The 20,279-nt window shown below is 45.5% G+C and overlaps 1 protein-coding gene across 2 annotated transcripts in view; it reads left to right on the forward strand.

Annotated features, from left to right (window-relative positions):
- Positions 1–1,311: 1,311 nt before the first annotated feature.
- The window catches only part of LOC146831135 (uncharacterized), a 351,402-nt gene continuing 332,434 nt past the window's right edge, over positions 1,312–20,279 (forward strand). For both annotated transcript variants that reach the window (XM_085604104.1, XM_085604105.1), the window contains exon 1: positions 1,312–1,414. In XM_085604104.1, coding sequence (XP_085460230.1) covers positions 1,408–1,414 — 7 coding nt within the window. In that variant the 5' untranslated portion in view covers positions 1,312–1,407. The remainder of the gene's footprint in view (positions 1,415–20,279) is intronic.

Here is a 20,279-nt window from a genome sequence, read left to right on the forward strand (position 1 = left end):
CCTGCGATGTTGTCATTAAGAAGTCCAGCCATTAGCTGTGCCGAGAAGTTCTTACACATTGGCTTGAGTTGTTTGGTGGTGGTGTTCTTTTCAGTGAATTTGCACAGTCTCATTTGTAGCCAGTGGTGTTGAGGACTACGCACTTTAGCAGCTGCATTGGGGGTTGCACAAAATCCTTGATTAGTTATTTATAAGCGTCTTCTTTGTGCAGGTTTGGAGACCAAAGCTTATATATGGGTCTGTGAAAAGAGGCGACGAATAAAGTGAAGAAGAAAATCATGAAACATGGAAAGAACTGTGAAAGGAAGCTAAAAAGGAAGGACTGAAGGGTGGAGAGATTGATAGATGGATGGAAGGGAGAAACATTGACGGGTAAATGTATCATGACTAGATGGGTGAAAGGATGGGTGGCGAGGAGAATGAATGGATAGGTGAATGGAAAGATGGATGGGTGAAAGTATGGATGGATGGAAAAGTGAAAGAATGGATGGTTGGTTGGATTTGTGACTGGCTGTATGATGGAATACTCATTGGAGGGGTCAAAGGTTGGAAGGGCGGGAGAGTGAGCCTGGTTGTAGCCCAAAGAAAGATATGGATGGGAGAGTAAAGGGAACACTTTGAGGGAGGGTCGAGCTCATCTGCATTGTTCGCTCGATGCCAACAGAGGTCGATTCAAAGTCCGGGGTCGTTTCATTTTCTGGCTATTCTCTAGTTTGTAGAACTACAAAGTAAGACGTGGCAAGAGACGGCTAAATATAGATAGATGGAAGATTGGAGCATCCCTTCTTGTATGTAATCCTGTCTATACACACTAACGCCGTGTTTCGGGATTTGGGGGCATATTAAAACGGCGATAATGAACTTGATAATATAATATGCTCTATGGAATTCCAATTGAAGCTCAGGTTAATGCCCTTCACATCTAACATGGGCTTCAAGTGGAATTCCATAGAGCATATTATCAAGCCCATTATCGCCGTTTTAGCGGCAGTTTTCTGCCGCTAAAGCGGCGATAATTTTATCGCCTGGCTTGATAATATGCCCCTATTTCTTTCTGTACGCAAACATAACAGGAAAATACGGGCTACAAAGCTGTGAGCGCATCTCAGCACACAGAGTATCCTAAAGGAGCAGGGCGAGGGTTACAGTGCAGCAATAACAAGACTTCCGGTGGGATGCGAGATCAGCCCTCTGTCGCCTTTGCCTGGGGTATGTTTAGTTATGCAAATACGTCTGCTGTTTTCAGGCTGATTCGGCCTCTAGAGCTGTCATTGAGAGCAGCTGTTCCTCCCCCGGAAATTGTGCAATGTATTCGTTTCCATGGCGACTGCTGGACGCTTTGAAGCGTGGTGACGGCAAACCTGGGATCCGAACTGCTACTAGCTGCCCCCCAGCAGGAGGAGGACGATGGCCGGTGAGTGCGCCTTGAGCGATAGGCGAGGTGTTGCCGCGGGCCGTAGAAAGAGGCTGGGTTTGCCGCCAGAATCCTGCAGAGTGGAGCTTGTGTTGATCGGAGAGGATTCGAACAGTGCATGAAAGCTGTTCGCGAATCAGCGCACCTTCATCTCCGCACCGCAGTCAGGCATATCTGTCCCTCCAGATCTGCCCCTTCACTCTAGATGCGAAGTGCCATGTGTCAAGCATGACGTCTCCTCCCGATTTTAGTGCTCGATCACTGGCACGTGCCAGGCTGGTATTTTTCAGCCAATCATGCATGTAATACTAACACATAAAAACAAAACTGCAAGAACCAGAATTCCCCTGTTAGTTAAAAAGCCAGGACTTTCTGAGGGTGTCACACGAGCTGGGCCGGCTTTAGCGCTGGCGTTGTCGGTGCAACAATCGATTTGGGCGCCTCTGCTCCCCCCAGAAGTCTCCTTCATGGATTCGCTCACTACCACCCTCCAACAGTGCCCTTCCTCTGTCACATACATTACATTTGTTTCAAAGCGCTGGTTGGGGATGGCTTTACTAATAAGAATGTATAGGTACAATGAACTCTTTTTGGCAACAATAGAAATTGTTAATGAAATACTGGTGAAAAAATCATAACGTCCTAGCCTATAATGCAGTTTGCATGCAGCTCTTTGATGCCAGTTCATGAGTAACTGTTATATATTCTAGATTGTAATGTATGAATTTGTAACTAAAGGATCTATGTGACAAAAGCAGTAATTAACTGAGCCACCACATACAATACAGTTCTGTGATCTGTGTGGTACATGTGTTTTTGCAGCAAGCTTATTAACCCTCTGCTCTACTTTATGATGAGTCGAACTGCCACTAGACATAACTTCATCTCTCTCCAACAGGAACATTGATCACTAAAACATTTTTATTGCAGCCTGAAAACTGCTGGATGCACAAGGCACTCTGCAGCAGATGCTTTTAAAACCATAAGTGATTTCAAAACACAGGGCGCCGGAGGTTAGCGACAGGTGTGGCTGCACCGGTCGCACTGCCCTAAAGCCGGTCCTGAACATGGGCTCTCTTGGTAAGCCTCACTCATCTAGCTCAGGCAAATCACTCTTTTGGTGCAGATACAGGGGTGTAGCTATCAATGGGGCAGGAGGTGCACTGGGACCGGCTGTAAAGTGTTCTCTGCACTCGAGTGGTGCAGTTTTAAAGTGTTTAGCATGGGAATAAGAAGTCATTTTCCATGCTTACATTAAGGGTCCACCTTACTCTTCCTAAACTACTGAACGTACGTTAAGTAAGCAAAGGCAAAATATTTTATTTGATGTATTTACAAAACGTAAACTCACAATAAGACAGTAGATAGATGGCGAACCGGGGTTATTGTGTGGCCTGTTGTAGTGCCAGGTAATGATGCCCGTGTCTTTGTGTAAGAGCAAGGCGCAGTTCGGCAAATTTAATTAGAGCAATTTTCCTGACAAGCTTCTCAGCAATTGAAGTGCAGATATGTAGTAAAAGTACTGCCCTTTTTTTCTCAAGGAAAAAAATGCATACATTGCATGTGTGCTAAAGTGCACGGCACACCACTAGCACATGGGACCCTTCTGAAATGTGTATAGACATTGGAATTTAAACTGGATGGATGTGCTTCCAGTACAAATCCTATGCTAGACAGCACACACCCATTTCTGCGCCATGCGAGGCTGTGCATCACTCTAGGCGCCCTATTAAAGCGCCAGTACAGGAGATGACAGCAGCAGTAGGCAAATTTGGTTGCAGCAACGCGTTGCCTGAACATTTAGTAAATCTGTCATTATCTGAGTGCTTACAGTGCTTTCAAAAGTTATATTTTAGTATTATGAGTATTATCCTATCAGACTTTACCTAGTGCAAACCTTTCTTATAGGTTTCCAATTAAAGGACACATTCTAGAACAGATAACAGGCTTACAGTACCTCTCAAAAACAAGAACTCTTTGTCACCACAATGGTTCAAATGATTCTACAAATGAAGGCCTGAACTGGCTCCCAAGTAGGCTTTCCATTTGCTGATTAACCAATTGCACACACTTTCATTTCTTTCAGGTAGCAGCCACGCACCGTGAAGAGGCTTGTGTTCTTCTTCAGCTGTCTGTTCCTTCTCTCCCGTCACATGTTAGAGGAGAGCCCTGTTTCCCATTCAGACCGAGGCAGCCCAACGTAGGCATTAACAGTGCAGGAATGGTTGTTTTTTGACACCTAGTATTGCAACTGATTTGGTAAATTTAACAAAAAGTTGGGGACGTCGTTCCCAATAAATTTTACCTGCTTTGACCTCTGTAACAAGCAACGCGCAGCGGACACGTGCCGGTGGCGCGCCAAAGGCAAGCCCATCTGCGCCCGTCCGCACCAGGACAGCACCAGAAGCCAGGACCCCTGGTCGGGCCATTTCAGAGGTGAATACCGTAAGCAGCATTACGTGCTATTCTAGACAGGAATTACTCGATTTTAAAAACACTAATTTACCATACTGTCAACATGATTCTTTGCCACTAGTTGAAGGACCTTTTTCGTGTAGAAACTGTTATTATCAGAGCAATGTTGTTGATATAAGGCGGACCTGGGTAACATCTGATCATCAGCTATCAAATAAGACTTCTTACTATATAAATCCAGCCTCCTCACCATGTGAGCCATATTCCACAACTAAAAACCAGCGAAAATGGAAAAACATACTTTGCAATGTCTGTTCCCTTCCCAAACACTCTACTGAAATTTGGGATTTATTTTCTTCAATACAGCCTGAGCTGGGGTTTCTAATGGAAACCTGGCTCAAACCCCATTCTACGCCTCCTATCACTTTGGCAATACCAGAGGGTTACAAGTTTATTAGAATGGATAGATCAGTCAAGATGGGGGGAGGACTTTCCATTAAACACAAAGATAGCATTACCGTCTGTGTTCTGGATGAATACTGCGACCCAAAGATGGAAGCTCTCATTTTCTGAATTGATTTATCAGCCCAAGTCAGTTGGAAAGGGGCCTTGATCTATCGTCCTCCTGGCCCCATAACAGAATTTTCAAACTTACTCACTGAACTCCTAGCCCCTCACGTACTCGCCAGTACTAACTCTGTGTTACTAGGCGATTTTAACATTCACAGTGAATGTTCTAATAATATGGAACCATTAGCCTTTCTGAATAATCTTGCACTTCTAGGCCTAAATAAACTGAATGAAGGTCCTACCCATATGGCTGGCCACACACTGGATATTGTTCTGTCCAACTCCCCTAATATACAGTGTGAACAAACAGTGCAACTTACATGGACTGACCATGCCTTAATTGAATTTGTCATTAAGAGCCATAAAGTTGAACATAGGGCTCCACGTCAAGACACTGGGATGACCCGCAGGCAATGGCAAAAATGATCTTCAGAGAACTTCCAAGCTTCCCTAAAAGTACCTCGGAATAAACCTTTAGATAATCTAGAAGAAGCGCTCACTAAGTACAATTTTGCATTAACAGAAACCATTGACCATCTTGCGCCAGTGAAACGCTTCTCTACTTACCCAAAACGTCAGCAAGCTGTCTGGTTTACCCCCAGCTACATATTAAAAAAAAACGATGTAGAAAACATGAGAGGAAATGGCGTACCACTCATGAGGAGAGTGATAAAACCCAGTTTCTAACCTCTTTGTCAAGCTATCATAGTAGTATTAAGCTCGCACGAAAGAATTACATCTCCACCCAACTTACATTGGCTGGTAATGCGCCAAAGGTTTTATGTAACATCCTTCAGTCGTTTACGAAACCTAAGGCATGTGAGAATGCAGAAGCACCCTCACAAATACTTTGTGATAACATTGCATCTTATTTCTCACAAAAAATTGAATCAATTTATGATAATATTGTATCTGCAGGGAGTCCACATCAAATGCAAACTGCGACAATAGATGCAGCAGGACTGACCTCTTCTATGCTGCTTGAGAACTTCCCGCCGCTTACCACTACAGATGTAGAAGCTTTAATGCACCAAGTGAAGACCGGCTCCCCGTGCGACCTGATCCCTGCAAGAATAGTTAACACCCTTATTCCTCAACTTGCCCCATTAATTGGACATCTTTTGAATCTTTCGCTAAAAGAAGGCTATGTGCCACCGGAATGGAAAGCAGCTCAGATAATGCCTATTCGTAAGAACATGAAGGCCCCTCTGACTGATCTGACCAATCTTCGTCCTATCTCTAGTACTAGAGAGATATGTTAACAAGCACCTCTCCAGTTATGTCGTATTGTCAGGCAACCTAGACCCTTCTCAGTCAGGTTTTAGGCCCAAATATAGCACCAAATCAGCCTTGCTAGTGGTCACAGATAACATCAGAATTACCCTAGACAAAGGCCATGCTATGATTCTGGTGCTATTGGACGTATCCGACGAATTCAACACTGTCTCCCACCAAATACTACTCAGAATGCTGAAGGAAATAGGACTAAGAGATTCTGCCTTTTGTTGGATGGCTAGTTTTCTATCTAGTCGGACTCAGGCGGTTAATTTAGGCCCGTATCGTTCGGCACCCATGGAACTTACCAAGGGAGTTCCACAGGGCTCCTGTCTGAGCCCCTCTCTATTTAATATCTATGTGGCTCCCTTGGCTAATGTTCTGAGGAAACATGGGTTTATTCCGATATCATATGCCGACGATACGCAGCTACTCTTTCCCTTCAATGAACTAACTCCTACCATTCAGGAGACCTTCTCTTTGGGCATGAATGCCATTTCACAATGGATGAGGAATAACTTTCTTCAGTGTAATGTCGGTAAGACCGAGCTCCTACTTTCGGGGAAGCCCTCATATTATGGTCCCCCAATTGGTGGCCCATTAATATTGGAAAGCCTCCTATTCCCAAAATGTCTGTTAAAAACTTGGGAGTCCAGTTAGACCATGCCCTTACTTTCAAAGAACATGTTGGCCAGACAGTTGGTACATGCTTCCATACTTTGGGCCTACTTCGGCGAGTCTTCCCTTTACTTCCAGACTCTGTAAGAAAGAATCTGACTCAGGCTCTTATACTGAGTCGCCTAGACTATTGTAATGGTTTGTTGCTTTCTGCTAATGAAGCGTCAATCAATAAACTACAGATGGTTCAGAATACGGCGGCGCGACTGGTTCTGAATATGCCACCCAGATCTGCCTCCCGTCCTCCTCTCTTAAAACTCCATTGGCTGCCAATACGCCAACGGATAAAATTTAAGACACACGACACAAAGCACTATTTAATCTCGGTCCCAGCTTTCTGTCAGAAAAATTCAGTCTCTACCATCCCCCGATATCTCTGCATTCCAGCACCAAACACCTATTGACGGTCCCTAGAATTAGGAGAGCAAATTTAGGAGGGAAATCTCTATCATACCTCGGACCGAAATACTGGAACGAACGTCCCGTTTTTTAAGAGAATGCTCAAATCATTTAGTTTTTAGGAAATTACTTAAAACCACTTTGTTCTGCTTTTAATTAAAAAAAAATTAACCCCACAGCCTTTGCTGTACAGCTGATATGCCTCCACAAAAGCGCAGAGATACCCCTCAGAGTTGATTCTGGCGCTATATAAACCCTTAAATAAATAAATAAAAATAAAATAACTAATCCTCATATACACCGGTCTTACTCTTCCCTAATTGCAACTAACGTAACAATGTCACTCAGGAATATGTGTTTGCATGTACTGAACAAGGGACACCACATTTCATAGGAGGCATTTGATTTAACTTTTTGAAGCACCAATACCATACATCTCTTTCTGAAGTCCCCTCATCTGCATGTTTCATACTTTATCCCCTTTCTCTCCATTGCTGTCTTTTCACTCTCTCCTTCTGCATGTACTTCCTTTCTCCTCCTCTACCTCACCTTCCCCTTTCACACCCACCCTGATATACAAAATATCTTTTCTTTTCTTTTGATGCCATCAGTATTTGAACTGCTATGTACCACCTTCACACGCTTTCTTATAGAATCATAATTACAGTTGGCACATATGTGATCATCACTGTGTTGATCGAAGGAGCATGTAGTATGAACATGTTTATGGCATTGGGAGAAACTCTCATTGCATTCAGCCTCACCTCCAGAGCTCTTACTCTGCCCGTCATAAGCACTCATCGCCTAGAGCAGTGGCCTTCAAACTTTTTAATGCCACGCCCCACAAATAATCGGGCCCCCTCAGAATTTTCCACAATTATTATTTTAAATTGGCAATGCTTAATTGCAGTTAAGTTCTGTTACCGTTTTAAAAACCAATGCAATCAAATACATGAATGCCAAACATACCATTCTGGTCAGACATGCCTTACTAATGCGTGTAAGTATCAACAGTGTGATTATTAGAAATAGAGGTGGAGGATTTGAAGAATATTTGGAATCCGTTCCCTTTTGGCTCATACTCCCAGCTAGGATATAAATGACAAAACATGCTAGTGATGGCCCATTACAGAGTGGCTTACTGCCACTCAATTTTTTCAGCTTAAAGCAAACCCTGTTATCAGCATAATGCTTCTTTTGACCAGAGCCTGGTGCCCCCCCTGGATCACATGAGGCCCCCTAGGTGAGCCCCTCCCCTTGTTTGAAGACCGCTGGCCTAGAGGCAAATCAATTTACCAGTGGCGGCTCCTCCGCAATGGCAGAGGTGCATCGCCTCACCACCTGGCTCAGAGCCAGCAAAAGTAAAATAAAACGATGTTCTTGCATCATTTTATTTTGCATTTGCCAGCTCTAAGCCAGTGCTGTAGGGAGGGGCGGGGCCTAGGCATGAAAGGGGGGAGGAGGAGTGCAACGTGCACTCCACTCCCTAAGTACGCATATGTGTTTGGCCGGCCGTCTCAGGACAACCAAAACACACATGCCTCTTAGGTTTTCTCCAGCCCAACTGCATTGAGCAGCCGAGCTGGAGAAACCCCACAGACTCCCTGGTCTGAGCAGGGCGTCTTTCCTGCCTGCTCAGACCAATCCCTGCGCTGCTCTGCAGCACGGGGATTGGATGGGAGTCTGTCCCTGGGGCTGCTGGAACCAGGCAGGAAGAGGAGAGGCGGTGGGACGAGTCGCAACGCTGGAGGCGGCTGGCGGCAAAAGGCACATTTAAAATCATTTTTATATTTTATTTCTACCCCCGTGCGACGCCTCCCCTTCGACCCCACCCGCCTCACCACTCTTTGTTTATGGTGGCCGCTGCTGCAATTTACAGTTGGCGCTATGCAAGATTCTTATACTGCATAAATAACAACACTACTGAAACAAAACTGAAAAAACAAAGTACTCATAGGACATAGAGATCCACACTTACCATCCAGGGGCTGTCCTAACAGCAAGAAATTTGGAAGTGTTGTTTGGCTCTTTCAGCATCAGATCGTCAAACTGTTGTTTCTTTTTTTAATCTCCCGACATCATTCCTTTCCATCACTTTGGCTATAGTTAGAGCCTAATGGACTATTGTAATTCCCTTTAGCTGGGTCTTCCAGTCTACATGGTCCAACATCACCAAATCATCCAAAATCGATATATGCGACTTCTTTTGACTATTTCGCGACAAATTTCTGTTGTGCAACATCTACAGAACTTGGGTTGGTTGCCGGCAGGGAAACAGTTCGTACTCTAAAACCAATGAATTTGCTATAAGGCTCTCACCAACCATGGTACCTCCTTAATACAACAGTTTTTAGGGTAACTGTCCGCCTAGGGTGCGGTGCTCTGTTTCGGCTCACTATCTTCAAGTCAGTAAAATTTCAATAATTAGCAGGACAGTCGCTCATTTGTTTGCTTAACGACTAAATTATGGAACAAGCTCCCCCTCTCTCTTTCATTCGGAAAAAGCCTATACCTATTTAGGAAAGAGTTAAAAACTTGACTCTTATTATATTAATGCTTAGTTTAATATGACCACTTAATGGTTTACCTTTCTACTAAGTTTTTATTTGCAATCGTATGCTTTACAAAAGCAAAAAGACATAAATGCAAAGTGAAGTGAATTGTAATAGCGACTGCATCATTGACTTGGATTACTTTAAGGGTTAAAGCACACTTTGTTAAGAAATAGTCTAGTGTTTTTTACCTGTAAATTTAAGAGCAGGAACCTCTTTCAATGCCTGTTTTTAATTCTTGCCCGTGTTGAGCACTGGCAGGACCAGTACAACTTAAAGCACTGCCATGCACTGCCATTCTGCTGACAGTCCTTCCTCATACATGAATCCCAAGCCCGATAGGGCAACCTTCAACGAGTTTTAATCAGGCGGGCATATCAGGTGGCTGTAAACGTCAGGTAGCCGTGCTTAATTAATTCTCAAACAACCAGGCAATACCATGTGGTCATATGCTTAATGCAACCATTTTGCATTTGCCTTCAGTCTATCAGGCATGCTAGGTAGATGTCCACTTTTAACAGCTGTGCTTCATTCATTCCACTGGGTGATTGCCCACTTCCTGTATACTCATTTTGTTCAGTACTTCTGGGTGGCGGTCCACTTCTATAATTTCCTAGCCATACCTTTCCTCAGAGGTGAACCCTTGCTTCCTGCTCAAGTTCCTCCCCCATTGTATATTGGTTCTCCTGAAACTGATTAGATGTCACCAGCCAGGGTTCCTAATTACCACACTTTCCACCAGCCCTGGAGCTGACCTTGTGGCTGTAATGGATTGACTTGTAAGGTGGCTTCTAAGTTGCAGTAACTGTACAAGGGAATTGGTGTTCATTCTTCATCCTTATCTTTTTGAGTTCTTCATGATGTGATGGAAGCATTTGAACTACCTTCGCAGGAAGAGAAGGTTTCTCAGAGGCAACAGGAGTTTAAATACTGAGCCCCCTTTTTTCTTGGAATCAGGGGCTGCCCTTTGGCCAACCTAGAAATTGAATAGGGGTGTCCATCCCTTTTTTCACATTGGACCATCAACTTCACTCTTTTTCAGAGGCGGAAGGTGGCCTTCCCTTGGAAATCCACATTATAGACCTGGGCTGCCTTTCTCCTTATCCATGCAGTTTCTGTCCAAGATAGACAATGGGAGGGGGAGGTCAGAGGATCTTCCTTGTGTTTACCATGAGTTTTTCCATTCCTTGCTTACCAAGACCTCTCCTGCTTCTCGAAGGGGAGGTAGATAAAGGGGGGTGAACACAGGCTCACAACTCGAACTACATTCAATAGCACCAATAAGTGGTTGTCCAGTTAACTACTGTCTTTTATGAAAAAAGTAATATTTAAATAGAAACACAAAGTGAAATACAACATACACAAACAATGCTCACAGCCCCCTGAGGTCAGGGCTCTAGTGTTCAGTAGGCAGGTCCCTAAGTAACACTTCTCTCTCACTAGCTGGAGTGGTTATTCCCCATTCAATATATATATATATATATATATATATATATATATATATATATATATATATATATATATATATATATATATATATATATTCTTTATTCGATCAAAAATATGATCATTTACATCGTAAAAACAGTTCATACGCATAAAAACAGTTAACATTACAATTCAGTAGTTCATAAAAAAAATTGTTTAATAAAACAAACTTTCACATCTTCCAAAATGAAAATAAAATACATAAAACTGTTCCCTGGAGCGCGGTTGAGATATATTAACAAGTTAAATTCTCAGAGGCAATTTTTATCATTTTAGACCTTTTCCACCTAGCAAAGAGCAGAAATCTCTAGATTGCAAATACGAACCACCTTGTGGTGTCTGACCTAAAAATACGTAGGGTGTCACTGGGACGAGTACAAAGATAATAAGCGACAGACTGGAGTTATCCAAGTTTTCCTAAGATCAACATAGGAGGGACAACAAAAAAGAAAATGTTCAAGAGTCTCAGGAAAAGTGTGACATGTAGGGCACAGTGGTGTCACAGACGCATTTTAAGGGGAGAGCTCCGTATCTGAATTGAATATATAGAGCTCTTGCCTGGGGGGTTCGATATCATCCAGAAATATTTCTAAGCCAAACCCTCCTTTAAAATTTAAAAAACTCGCAGTTAAAGTGCCATGTGCAATACATTCTAGACTTTGTGAGTCCATTAACTCCCACTACCTTTTTTTGAGAAGGGGAACCCTTAATTTTGAAATGGACCCTGGCTCCTCCCAAATACACCCCAGCCCTAATTTAAAAAAAAACCACTCCTTGATCTTATTGAGCCACTTAATGCAACCTGTTTGCTTATGCAGACCAATTAGCTCTTCCAGGGCCTCCTTCACTGGGAATTGTGTGTTACTAGTCCAAATCCTAATCCAGAACAGGAGAGCCCTAAGGATAGCAAAGTGGTGTATAGGTTTTAAACCAAGATCAAGTCTTAGCGGCAATAGGGGAGTATTCACAGGCAAGTTCAAGATTTCTCTTATAAATTTGTTTTCAGCAAGGGCTAAGTCCTTCAGATTTTCCAACCCCCATACCTCAGCCCCATAAAGGGCTGCTCCTAGGCCTTTTACCCTGTGAAGTTCTAGAATAGGCGAAATCGGCCAGTACGGAGACGCCCTGGCCCTCCGAACTATTGCACAATCGGCATGCTGGAGGGTCAGAGTGCTCTTCTCAATTTGTGAAGTCCAGGCCAGCCTATCGCTAATACGTACTCCCAAGTAATCGAAAGACTTGACCTGCTCAAGGGATTGCATGCCCAGCATGAGTTTACCCTTGTGGGAGTTATAGGGATTAAAAGTCATATATTTAGTCTTGGAGCAGTTTATTTCTAGTCCCCTCACCTTGCATGCTTTATCAAATGTATTCAGGAGGTTCTGGATCCCTATAGGTGTTCTAGCAATAAGTAATGTGTCATCTGTGAAAAGCAGGCATGGCACTATACTACCTGCTGATTTTGGGGGGTCGCCACCACTATTATACAACTCTCCTATTAGGGCATCAATGTAGGGGGTGAATAATGTAGGGGCAAGGATACAACCTTGGCATACACCTTTCCGAACTGATACGTCTTTTGAGAGACCGCCATCAGAGTACCACCTGACCTTTGCGTATGTATCATGATGTAGTCGGATCAGGATATTCAATATATATTATGGGAGTCCTAGTTCACTCAAGGCTAGCCAGAGTTGGGTGTGATCTATCGAGTCAAAGGCCGTTTTAAAATCCACAAATACAACATACAGGTGGCCACGTCTGATGGTCACTTCCTTCCAGATTAACAGGAGAAATCAAAAAAATTGGTCACTGGTACTTGTGGAGGCCCTAAATCCCGCCTGTAAGTCTGACAGGATGTTATTTCCTCGATCCAGTTTTGGATCCTAGTTAGAATGATTTTACAAAAGATTTTTGGGGAGACATCTAAAAGGCTGATAGACCTGTAGTTACTTTATATCCCTTTTTATAGATAGGGATAATCTTGGTGCCCCTCTAGGTTGCCGGGATTTCACCACCAGACATGATGGCATTGAAAACCGCTTGAAGTAAAGGTCCCCATATTGTGGATTCAGCCTTGTACATGTCACCCGGGAGCTTGTCTAGGCCCGGGGCTTTCCCCCTCTGTAATGAATTTATGGCTAGAATGGTTTTGTCTAAAGTAATGATAGTCTCCTCAGTTAATGCTATATCTAAAAAACTTGTTTGTGGGCCTGGATCGCATGAAACCCCTTGTCCTGCATATAACTGTTCAAAGTATTCCTCCCACACATGGGGCTGTATATGGAAATCAGTTTCTATTTTCAAGTAGGGAGACCCTTTAGACAGAAGGTTCCAGAACAGTTGGCTATTCTTATGACTTGAGGCCTCAAGAAGCATACACCAGTTTTCTGACTCCCATTCCCTTTTTGACTTGGCTTGTGCCAGTTTATACAACTTCCTACAATTTCTGATGTCTATGGGAAGTTTTGACTTTTCTGCCACAATTAGGTCAGCTTTAGCTTCACTGCAGGCCTTATTATACCAAGGAGCTGTTTTCTGTTTAAATTGATTTTCATTACATTATTTATAAAAGAATGGTCTTATTGTGGTGGTCAATTGCTGGAATATAGAAATGATGTCATCTGTGCTGATGGCAGTGGTACTCAGATCAATAAGAGTCTGCTCAACTTCAGAATATATTTCCGGAAGAGCAGTTGGATCAGCCTGTATCATGGGCCATGTGACTCGTTTGTTATTGTTGCTAGTAATGACTGGGGCACTCTTGGGCCAAGGATTGCCATACAGTAGAGCTGTGCCAGACAGCGTGAGAACCAGAGCAATTGTGGTCACTATCTTCCCGAGTTAATACTACCATATCTTTAACACTAGTCCAAAGTTCAAGATCGACGAGGATGTAATCGATCCTGGTTTTGATTACCCCCCTCTTAAACGTGTGGCATACTTCTCTATCAGAATCAGTCCGACCGTTGCAGGCTCGAACCCCATGAGTAATAGTAAAGGATAGGACCTGTTACCCCACCATAGTGCATTTCTTAATGGGTGGTATCTGGAGCTTTGCAATCCCTCTAGCTTTGTCTCCGCCTAATATTAGTTCTTGTATATAGTCAACAGGTTCAAAAGTTGTATTAAAGTCGCCTGCAACTATGAGACGGTGATTCCCCTTGGCAATGTCAAGGTAATTAGTTTATATTGTGATTGTGCCAGATAACTTATGGGGACTATTAAAAGGATTGTAGATGTTGAATAACCTAACTTGGGTATTCCCTTTAAGAGAAGATAATTCCAGCCCAAGGATTACATCAGAGCCGAGGTCTAAGACCTTGATTTTGCAGGCTAGTGTGTTTTTGACCCAGATTAAAAGACCCCCAGCTGGGCGGCCAACGTTAGACTGCTTTGCTTTGATGCTGTATGTGGTCCAGGTTTCCTGCAGTAGGCCTAGATGGAAATCATCCACTAGCTTGCACCAGTCAGGGTCAATTAGCTTGGACTTTATGCCTGCAACCTTCCAGGATAGGAGTTTTAGTTCCTGAAGTTCTATTATAGGATCCTGAGTGAGTCCTATGGAGTTAGTTTTTCCCTTAGGCTCTAGCTGTTGATGGTGGTGACAAATCTTGATTACTTGGTTGCTTGGGACAATATTGTTATTATATATCTCAGGGATTTCAACAGACTGTGAGGCGGGTGGTTCGTCAGGGGTGCTTGTTGGGGGAGAGGGTACTATGGGTAGCCAGTCTTGGGAATCTAAACCACTCAGTAATTGGTATCTGTTTCTTGTTTCCAGAGGGGTGACCTCCTGGTGCATAGAGGGCGTTTTACTGGGTAGCCCGGTAACCAATGTGTTCCCCCCTCTGCATTCAAGATACCTATTAAAGAACCCAAGTGGTAGAATATCGATCCCTTGGCCCAGCCTTTGATTTGTTAAGTGTGGCCCCCTCCAAAGCAGCTGACTAGCTAAGATTGGGGATCTACAGTTAATCACAATGCAATCTCCAGAGAAGGATTTGCATTGTGGGCCAACCAAGCTTACCCGCCTTGGGAACAAAATGTCGTGAAAGTTTGTGTTTGAAAAACTTTTGTTCTGTAATAGCCAGTGACATACTTTGTTCTTCAACTGGGTCTGAGATTCATTTTAGTTTTCTTGCAGCGGGGGATCATTAATGAGAATTGCCACATAAGGGCAGTACTCAGGTGGAAGGTGGAGGGTTGCACAGGGTTGTTGAGGTCGTTTGTTGATTGGAGCCTACTCTGATCCCAGTACTGGATATGGGTGTGGGGCTAGACCTGTTTTTACTAGGGGGCGAGCGTGCTTTACCCGGGTATCAAAGGTCCTGGGTGCATTTGTTACACTGCACTAGCAGCATTTTTGGGGTGAAAATTATTAACAGGACAGGTTAATGAATCGTCATGTATTTCTGAGGACCACTCCTCAGGGTTGGTACCCCCCTATGATCACGACCCCTATCCGACACTTTCCTTCCCCGCCCCCTCCCGATGACATATAGGTAAGCAAAGAATGCATTCGTTCCATAGTTGACTCTAATTTGTGAAGTCTTGCTAGGATGGGTAAAAAGTTCTTGGCAATTGTTTCTTCTATAAGGGATGTAAGTGCCGCATTGATTTGCGGGGGTATTTCCTCGGGATGGGACAGCAAAGTAAAGTTGGGGGCATTCATGGTGGGCGATCTTTGTAATGGTCTAGCCTGGGCTTGGGGCCAGATTTAGTTTTTCCTGGATCTGGTCCGTGTACACCGTGTGGGCTCCAAGTGTTTGACCTTTCTTTTCCTTTTGCCTAAGGTGTCACGTGCTGGTGAGACTGGGGGTGTTGAACAATGTACCTGCACAGGAGATGAAACAACTAGATCTCCAGTAGATACGTGATTGTTTTGACTAGTGTCATTCATTTGGGCTATCTGTGCAGCAGCCACAACAGGTGGCTCGCCCCCTCCCACAGATAGGCGTCGCTTCGCAACCTGGATCTCCATGTCAATAGCCTTTGCGGCCCGTAGAAGAAAGCAATCGAGTGTAGAGTTGGTCAGAGTTTTAGGCGTAGCCACCTTCCCCCACCCCGAGATTTCAAATTTGCCGCCTTTCCAGTAAAGTTTGGATTACAAAAAAATGTGCTTACTTGAGCAGGAGGAGCAGGCCAGTAATGGGGGTGTACAGATGTCCAATGTCCAAGGACCAAGTCCAAAGTCCAAGAGCCAAGAGACCAGGCCCCGTCCTGCCTCTTCCTGCCGCTGACGGGTGCAGACGGGCCCGCCCTTGGCCCGGGCACGCCCGCGCACGTCCCGTGCTGCGGGAGACCGGTGGAGATCTTATTGCGCATCTGGGCACGGGACGCAGCGTCGGAGGCAGGCGTCAGTTCGGGGCTGCTGGGGGATGTAGTTTTGCGTTGGCCGTTCCCCTCATGGCTAGGTAATGACAATATTGGCCATTCCCCTCATGGCTGGGCAGTATTGGCCGTTCCCCTCACGGCAGCGGTATTGCGGTGTTCCTGGCATCCCGTGCTGCGGTAGGCCGGTGGAGATCTTATCGCGCCTCTGGGCGTGGGACGCAGCATCAGAGGCAGTCGTCAGTTTGGGGCTGCTGGGGGATGTAGTTTTGCGTTGGCCGTTCCCCTCACAGCTAGGTAATGACAATGTTGGCCGTTCCCCTCATGGCTGGGCAGTATTGGCTGTTCCCCTTATGGCAGCGGTATTGCGGTGTTCCTGAGCACTGGTGAGCCTTGGTGGGGCGTGAGCAGCGAGACTTGTGTCTCTTTCTGGCAGACCATTCAAGATAGGCAACATTCAGGTTGGACCCCACTAGCAGCCCGAGTCTCAGGACTCCCATTTTGACTCTTTTAGAAAAGACAAAACTGTTTTAGCTCCAAAGTGCTATCTGGCAAGTTTTACCAGGGCCTTCCATCCGTTCAATGAGTCTTGCCCATACCAGCATGGATTGCACAAACAGATCTCTGAGAGCATCGTAATCGGATGCAAGGAGCTTTCAGCGGCTGCCATTGCTCACTAACACTCGCGGCTCTGCAGGGGCAGCGGCTGGGTGTCCTTGCCTCTCCTCAAGAGCAACGGTAAGTTTCCTTTGATCCTTTCCACAGTTGGGGCGAGGGGGGAAATTCGATGACTGATGGTTCAGATCCTCAGTCTAAGCTCAGGCCCGCATTGGTCACCACAGTGACCCCTCCTTTCAGTGATGGCATAAACAAGGCTACAATCCTTGTCCTTTCAGGTGGCCCCCTCTGGCATAGAAGTCACCACTCTTGCTCTTCATTTGGGTAATGACTGTGAGAAGTTGGCCTGGTATATGCTGTCCACTAGTTATAGTGGGCACCCTGTACCAGTACAAACAACCCCTTATTGGTTATAGGTTAAAGACAACCTTTATTGAAAGCTATTCTAGTGGTAGCAATGGAGAGCAGCCTTCAGGCTATGTTTTGAAGGAATGTAAAGCAGCTTGTTTTACCTGTCTATAATCTCTTGAGTGCCTAAATGAAAGATGTCTACACCAGGTATATATATAAAATATATTTATTTATTACTAAACACACTCTCCTAGTCTCTTTATGAGACTAGAGGTCAAAACACATAAGTTACACTTCAAATATTACAGTAAAATAGCACAAATACACATCAGGCCCTAGGGGCGAGCCAAACCATATACTAAAATAGTGGTATAAGAACCACGACTTAATTAGACACAAGACCTAGAGCCTGTAGAATCACTGGGACCCCAAGGAACCACCCAAGCTAGTGACACAGGGGACCCACGGGGGCCGTGTGCAGTGTGAGAACACAGCCGCGAGCGCCCGTTAGCTTCTATGGGGAAAGTTGCAGTTAGATTTTTAACGATTAGGGACACTTAGAATTGAGTCAGGACCAAACCCTTTGGGACTTAGGAAGTTCTAGGGCCAACACCCACGGGAGCACCGGAGTACTCGTGTTACCTCACCCAGGGAAGCCGGGTGCATAGGTGTCAAATGGTGTCGGGTCGGGTCGCGTCGTCGATTTCAATGGGAGCTGGCAAAGAAGTGCTGCTGCCGGGAAGATGCGAAGTGTCCGAAGAGATCCAAGCCTGGATCGAAGTCGAGAGAACCTGAAAGCAGAGGGGACTGAGTCTGGGTCACTAGCCAGTGACCAGGAAGGCGATAGGCAGATGCCCACTGATGTTTGGTGATTTCAGGTGAAGAAGGTGAAGCTTGACTCTTCAGCCACGAGGACCAGGAGGCATCGAGGACAACCAGGAGCTGGATTTGAGCTGTCCCATGAAGGATGTCGAGTGCTGCAATGTCGGTGCCCGAATTGGACACAACAAGCCTTGGCAACAGCAACCCACACAGAAACAAGAAAGATGCTTTGGTGCAGACCAGCAAGGTCTGTGGGACTCACCACTTGGTGGGGAGTCAGGGCACGTCTGGAGCAACCAGAGAAGCCCAAGGAAATTCAAAGTTACCCCCTCAGGGAATCACCAGTCGACAGACCAGGGATCGCGAAGGGACCTCGAGACGAACACACAAAATGGCGGCCCATGGGTCACTCGGGGTGACCAGGCCAACAATCTTTGGTGGATTCTGTGCTCGAGGTAGTGGCTACAAGTAAGCCCAAGCACGACTTCAAGAGACGTCGAGAAGTCAATGCACTTGCAAAAGTGCACGGTGACCAGGAGTTCCGGTTCCACGCTACTCACGAGGGCTACGGGTCTCAGCTTTGCTGGGGACTCGGGTCTGCCTCTGAGATGTCTGGAAATCCTCTTCCTGGGCTGAAAATACTTCGGAGTCCAGCGGGAGCTTCGGAAATGCAGACTGGCAAAATGCTTCGTTGGTGCCTGCCAAGCAGGGGAATCACTCCTTGACCCCAAGGGAGATTTCTTCAGTCCTCTAGTCTTTAGTAGAGCGTCGAAGATCCAGGATTCAGCTTCAGAGTTTCGTCCAGGGATATCTAAAGTTCTGGTTACAGAGGTTCTTTACTTATACCTAAGGAAGGGGTTGAACTAGCTCTAGGGACCCACCTATGGGAGGGTTTGGAAAGAGGAGTGGCTACACCCATTTCCTTTGTCCAGATTCGCGCCAGAGCAGGGGCTGGAAGTCCCTGAACTGGTTTGAGCTGGACTATGCACAGGGACACCAAATGTTCCCCCAGTGCTGGACTTCAAAGCACTCAGAGAATGCTCCCACCCAGTCCCAATACACATAAGCCTGTCTGGGAGGTGGCTACACCTCCCTGTGACAGGAAACCTATTGTCCAGGCCTCCCCTGCCAGAGTTTCAGTCAGCAGCAGGAGGCCAGACCCGTGTCTGTGGCTGCAGCATCCATTTTTTGATGCCAGGGCTCTATTAGATTTCTACCGGGTATACCAGTACTACCATGTCTCTCCCTCTAGAAGGGTGGGATCATATCCTCACATCAAGAACTGAAGTGGGGGTATGATTCCAAGGTGTTTGACAGCAAACACGACATGTTTCCGTGCAGCCAGTCCAAAGTTAGCATTAACCGTTTAAGATATAATGCACTTAAGAGTATATGGTCAGGCTGCACCACTGATAACCCCAGAGAAGAGATTCCGAAGGCTGCAGAGGGGCTCAGCTCATGCCTGGGCACCCCCTCACATATAACCAAGCACTCTGCCTTCAGGATTGTTAAGGCCTGCCATAGGAGTGACTGATAGGTTTGTATGTGCAGTGATAGGTGAAGTATAGTGAACCTATACCTCAGTAAGGGGTGCATGCACCACCTTACCCAGGCTGCAGTAGCAGACCTGTGGTGTTATTTTGGGTGGCTTTCCAGGGGTGACATAATACATGCTTCAGCCCCTGGTAGGCCTTTGGGGTACCTATGCCCTGGGTACATGGTATACCATATACTAGGGACTCACAAGGGTACCTCAGGATCCAATCTGTGGTGTACCTAAAGTACAGGTAATCAATTTAGAGAGGAATCAGCTAGGCTGGGGCCCTGAATAGCAGGGTCCCAGCCAGACTAAAGTCGAAAAAGTGTGAAACACCAGCAAAAAGTGGGGGTAAACATGTGGAGCAGATCCTACTCTCCTACAATGACCCTATCAGCACAGCAGCAAGTTCCTCTTCAACACTGACCCCTCTGGAATACAAGATCACTGACCTACACACTGCACACAGACAACGGCCTTATCGGCATGGTTAACTTCACCGCAGCCCCCTCTGGAATATGGGGGTGCTGACTTATACACATCCCACGAGCAACTGCCTTATTTTCATGGCAGTTCTGTTCTCACACCTTGCTACAGGGATCCACTCACCAGGATCCCCCACTGGATCTTGATCCCTTCAGTGATCTCCTCTTCACACAGCACACTAGTCTTGGTACGCAGGCAAGCACTGATGCGCCTGGCTCCAGGGGCAGGTGATCTTGGATTTTCCCTTTATGATGTCCCCTTACCCAGCGGATACACTGACAGACCTTATCCCCCAGTCCTGGTAACAGGCAGAAGTCTTGCAGAGCTTCTCCTCCTTGCA

Source organism: Triturus cristatus, chromosome 5_1 (assembly GCF_964204655.1).
Source record: "Triturus cristatus chromosome 5_1, aTriCri1.1, whole genome shotgun sequence".
NCBI classification, from domain to species: domain Eukaryota; kingdom Metazoa; phylum Chordata; class Amphibia; order Caudata; family Salamandridae; genus Triturus; species Triturus cristatus.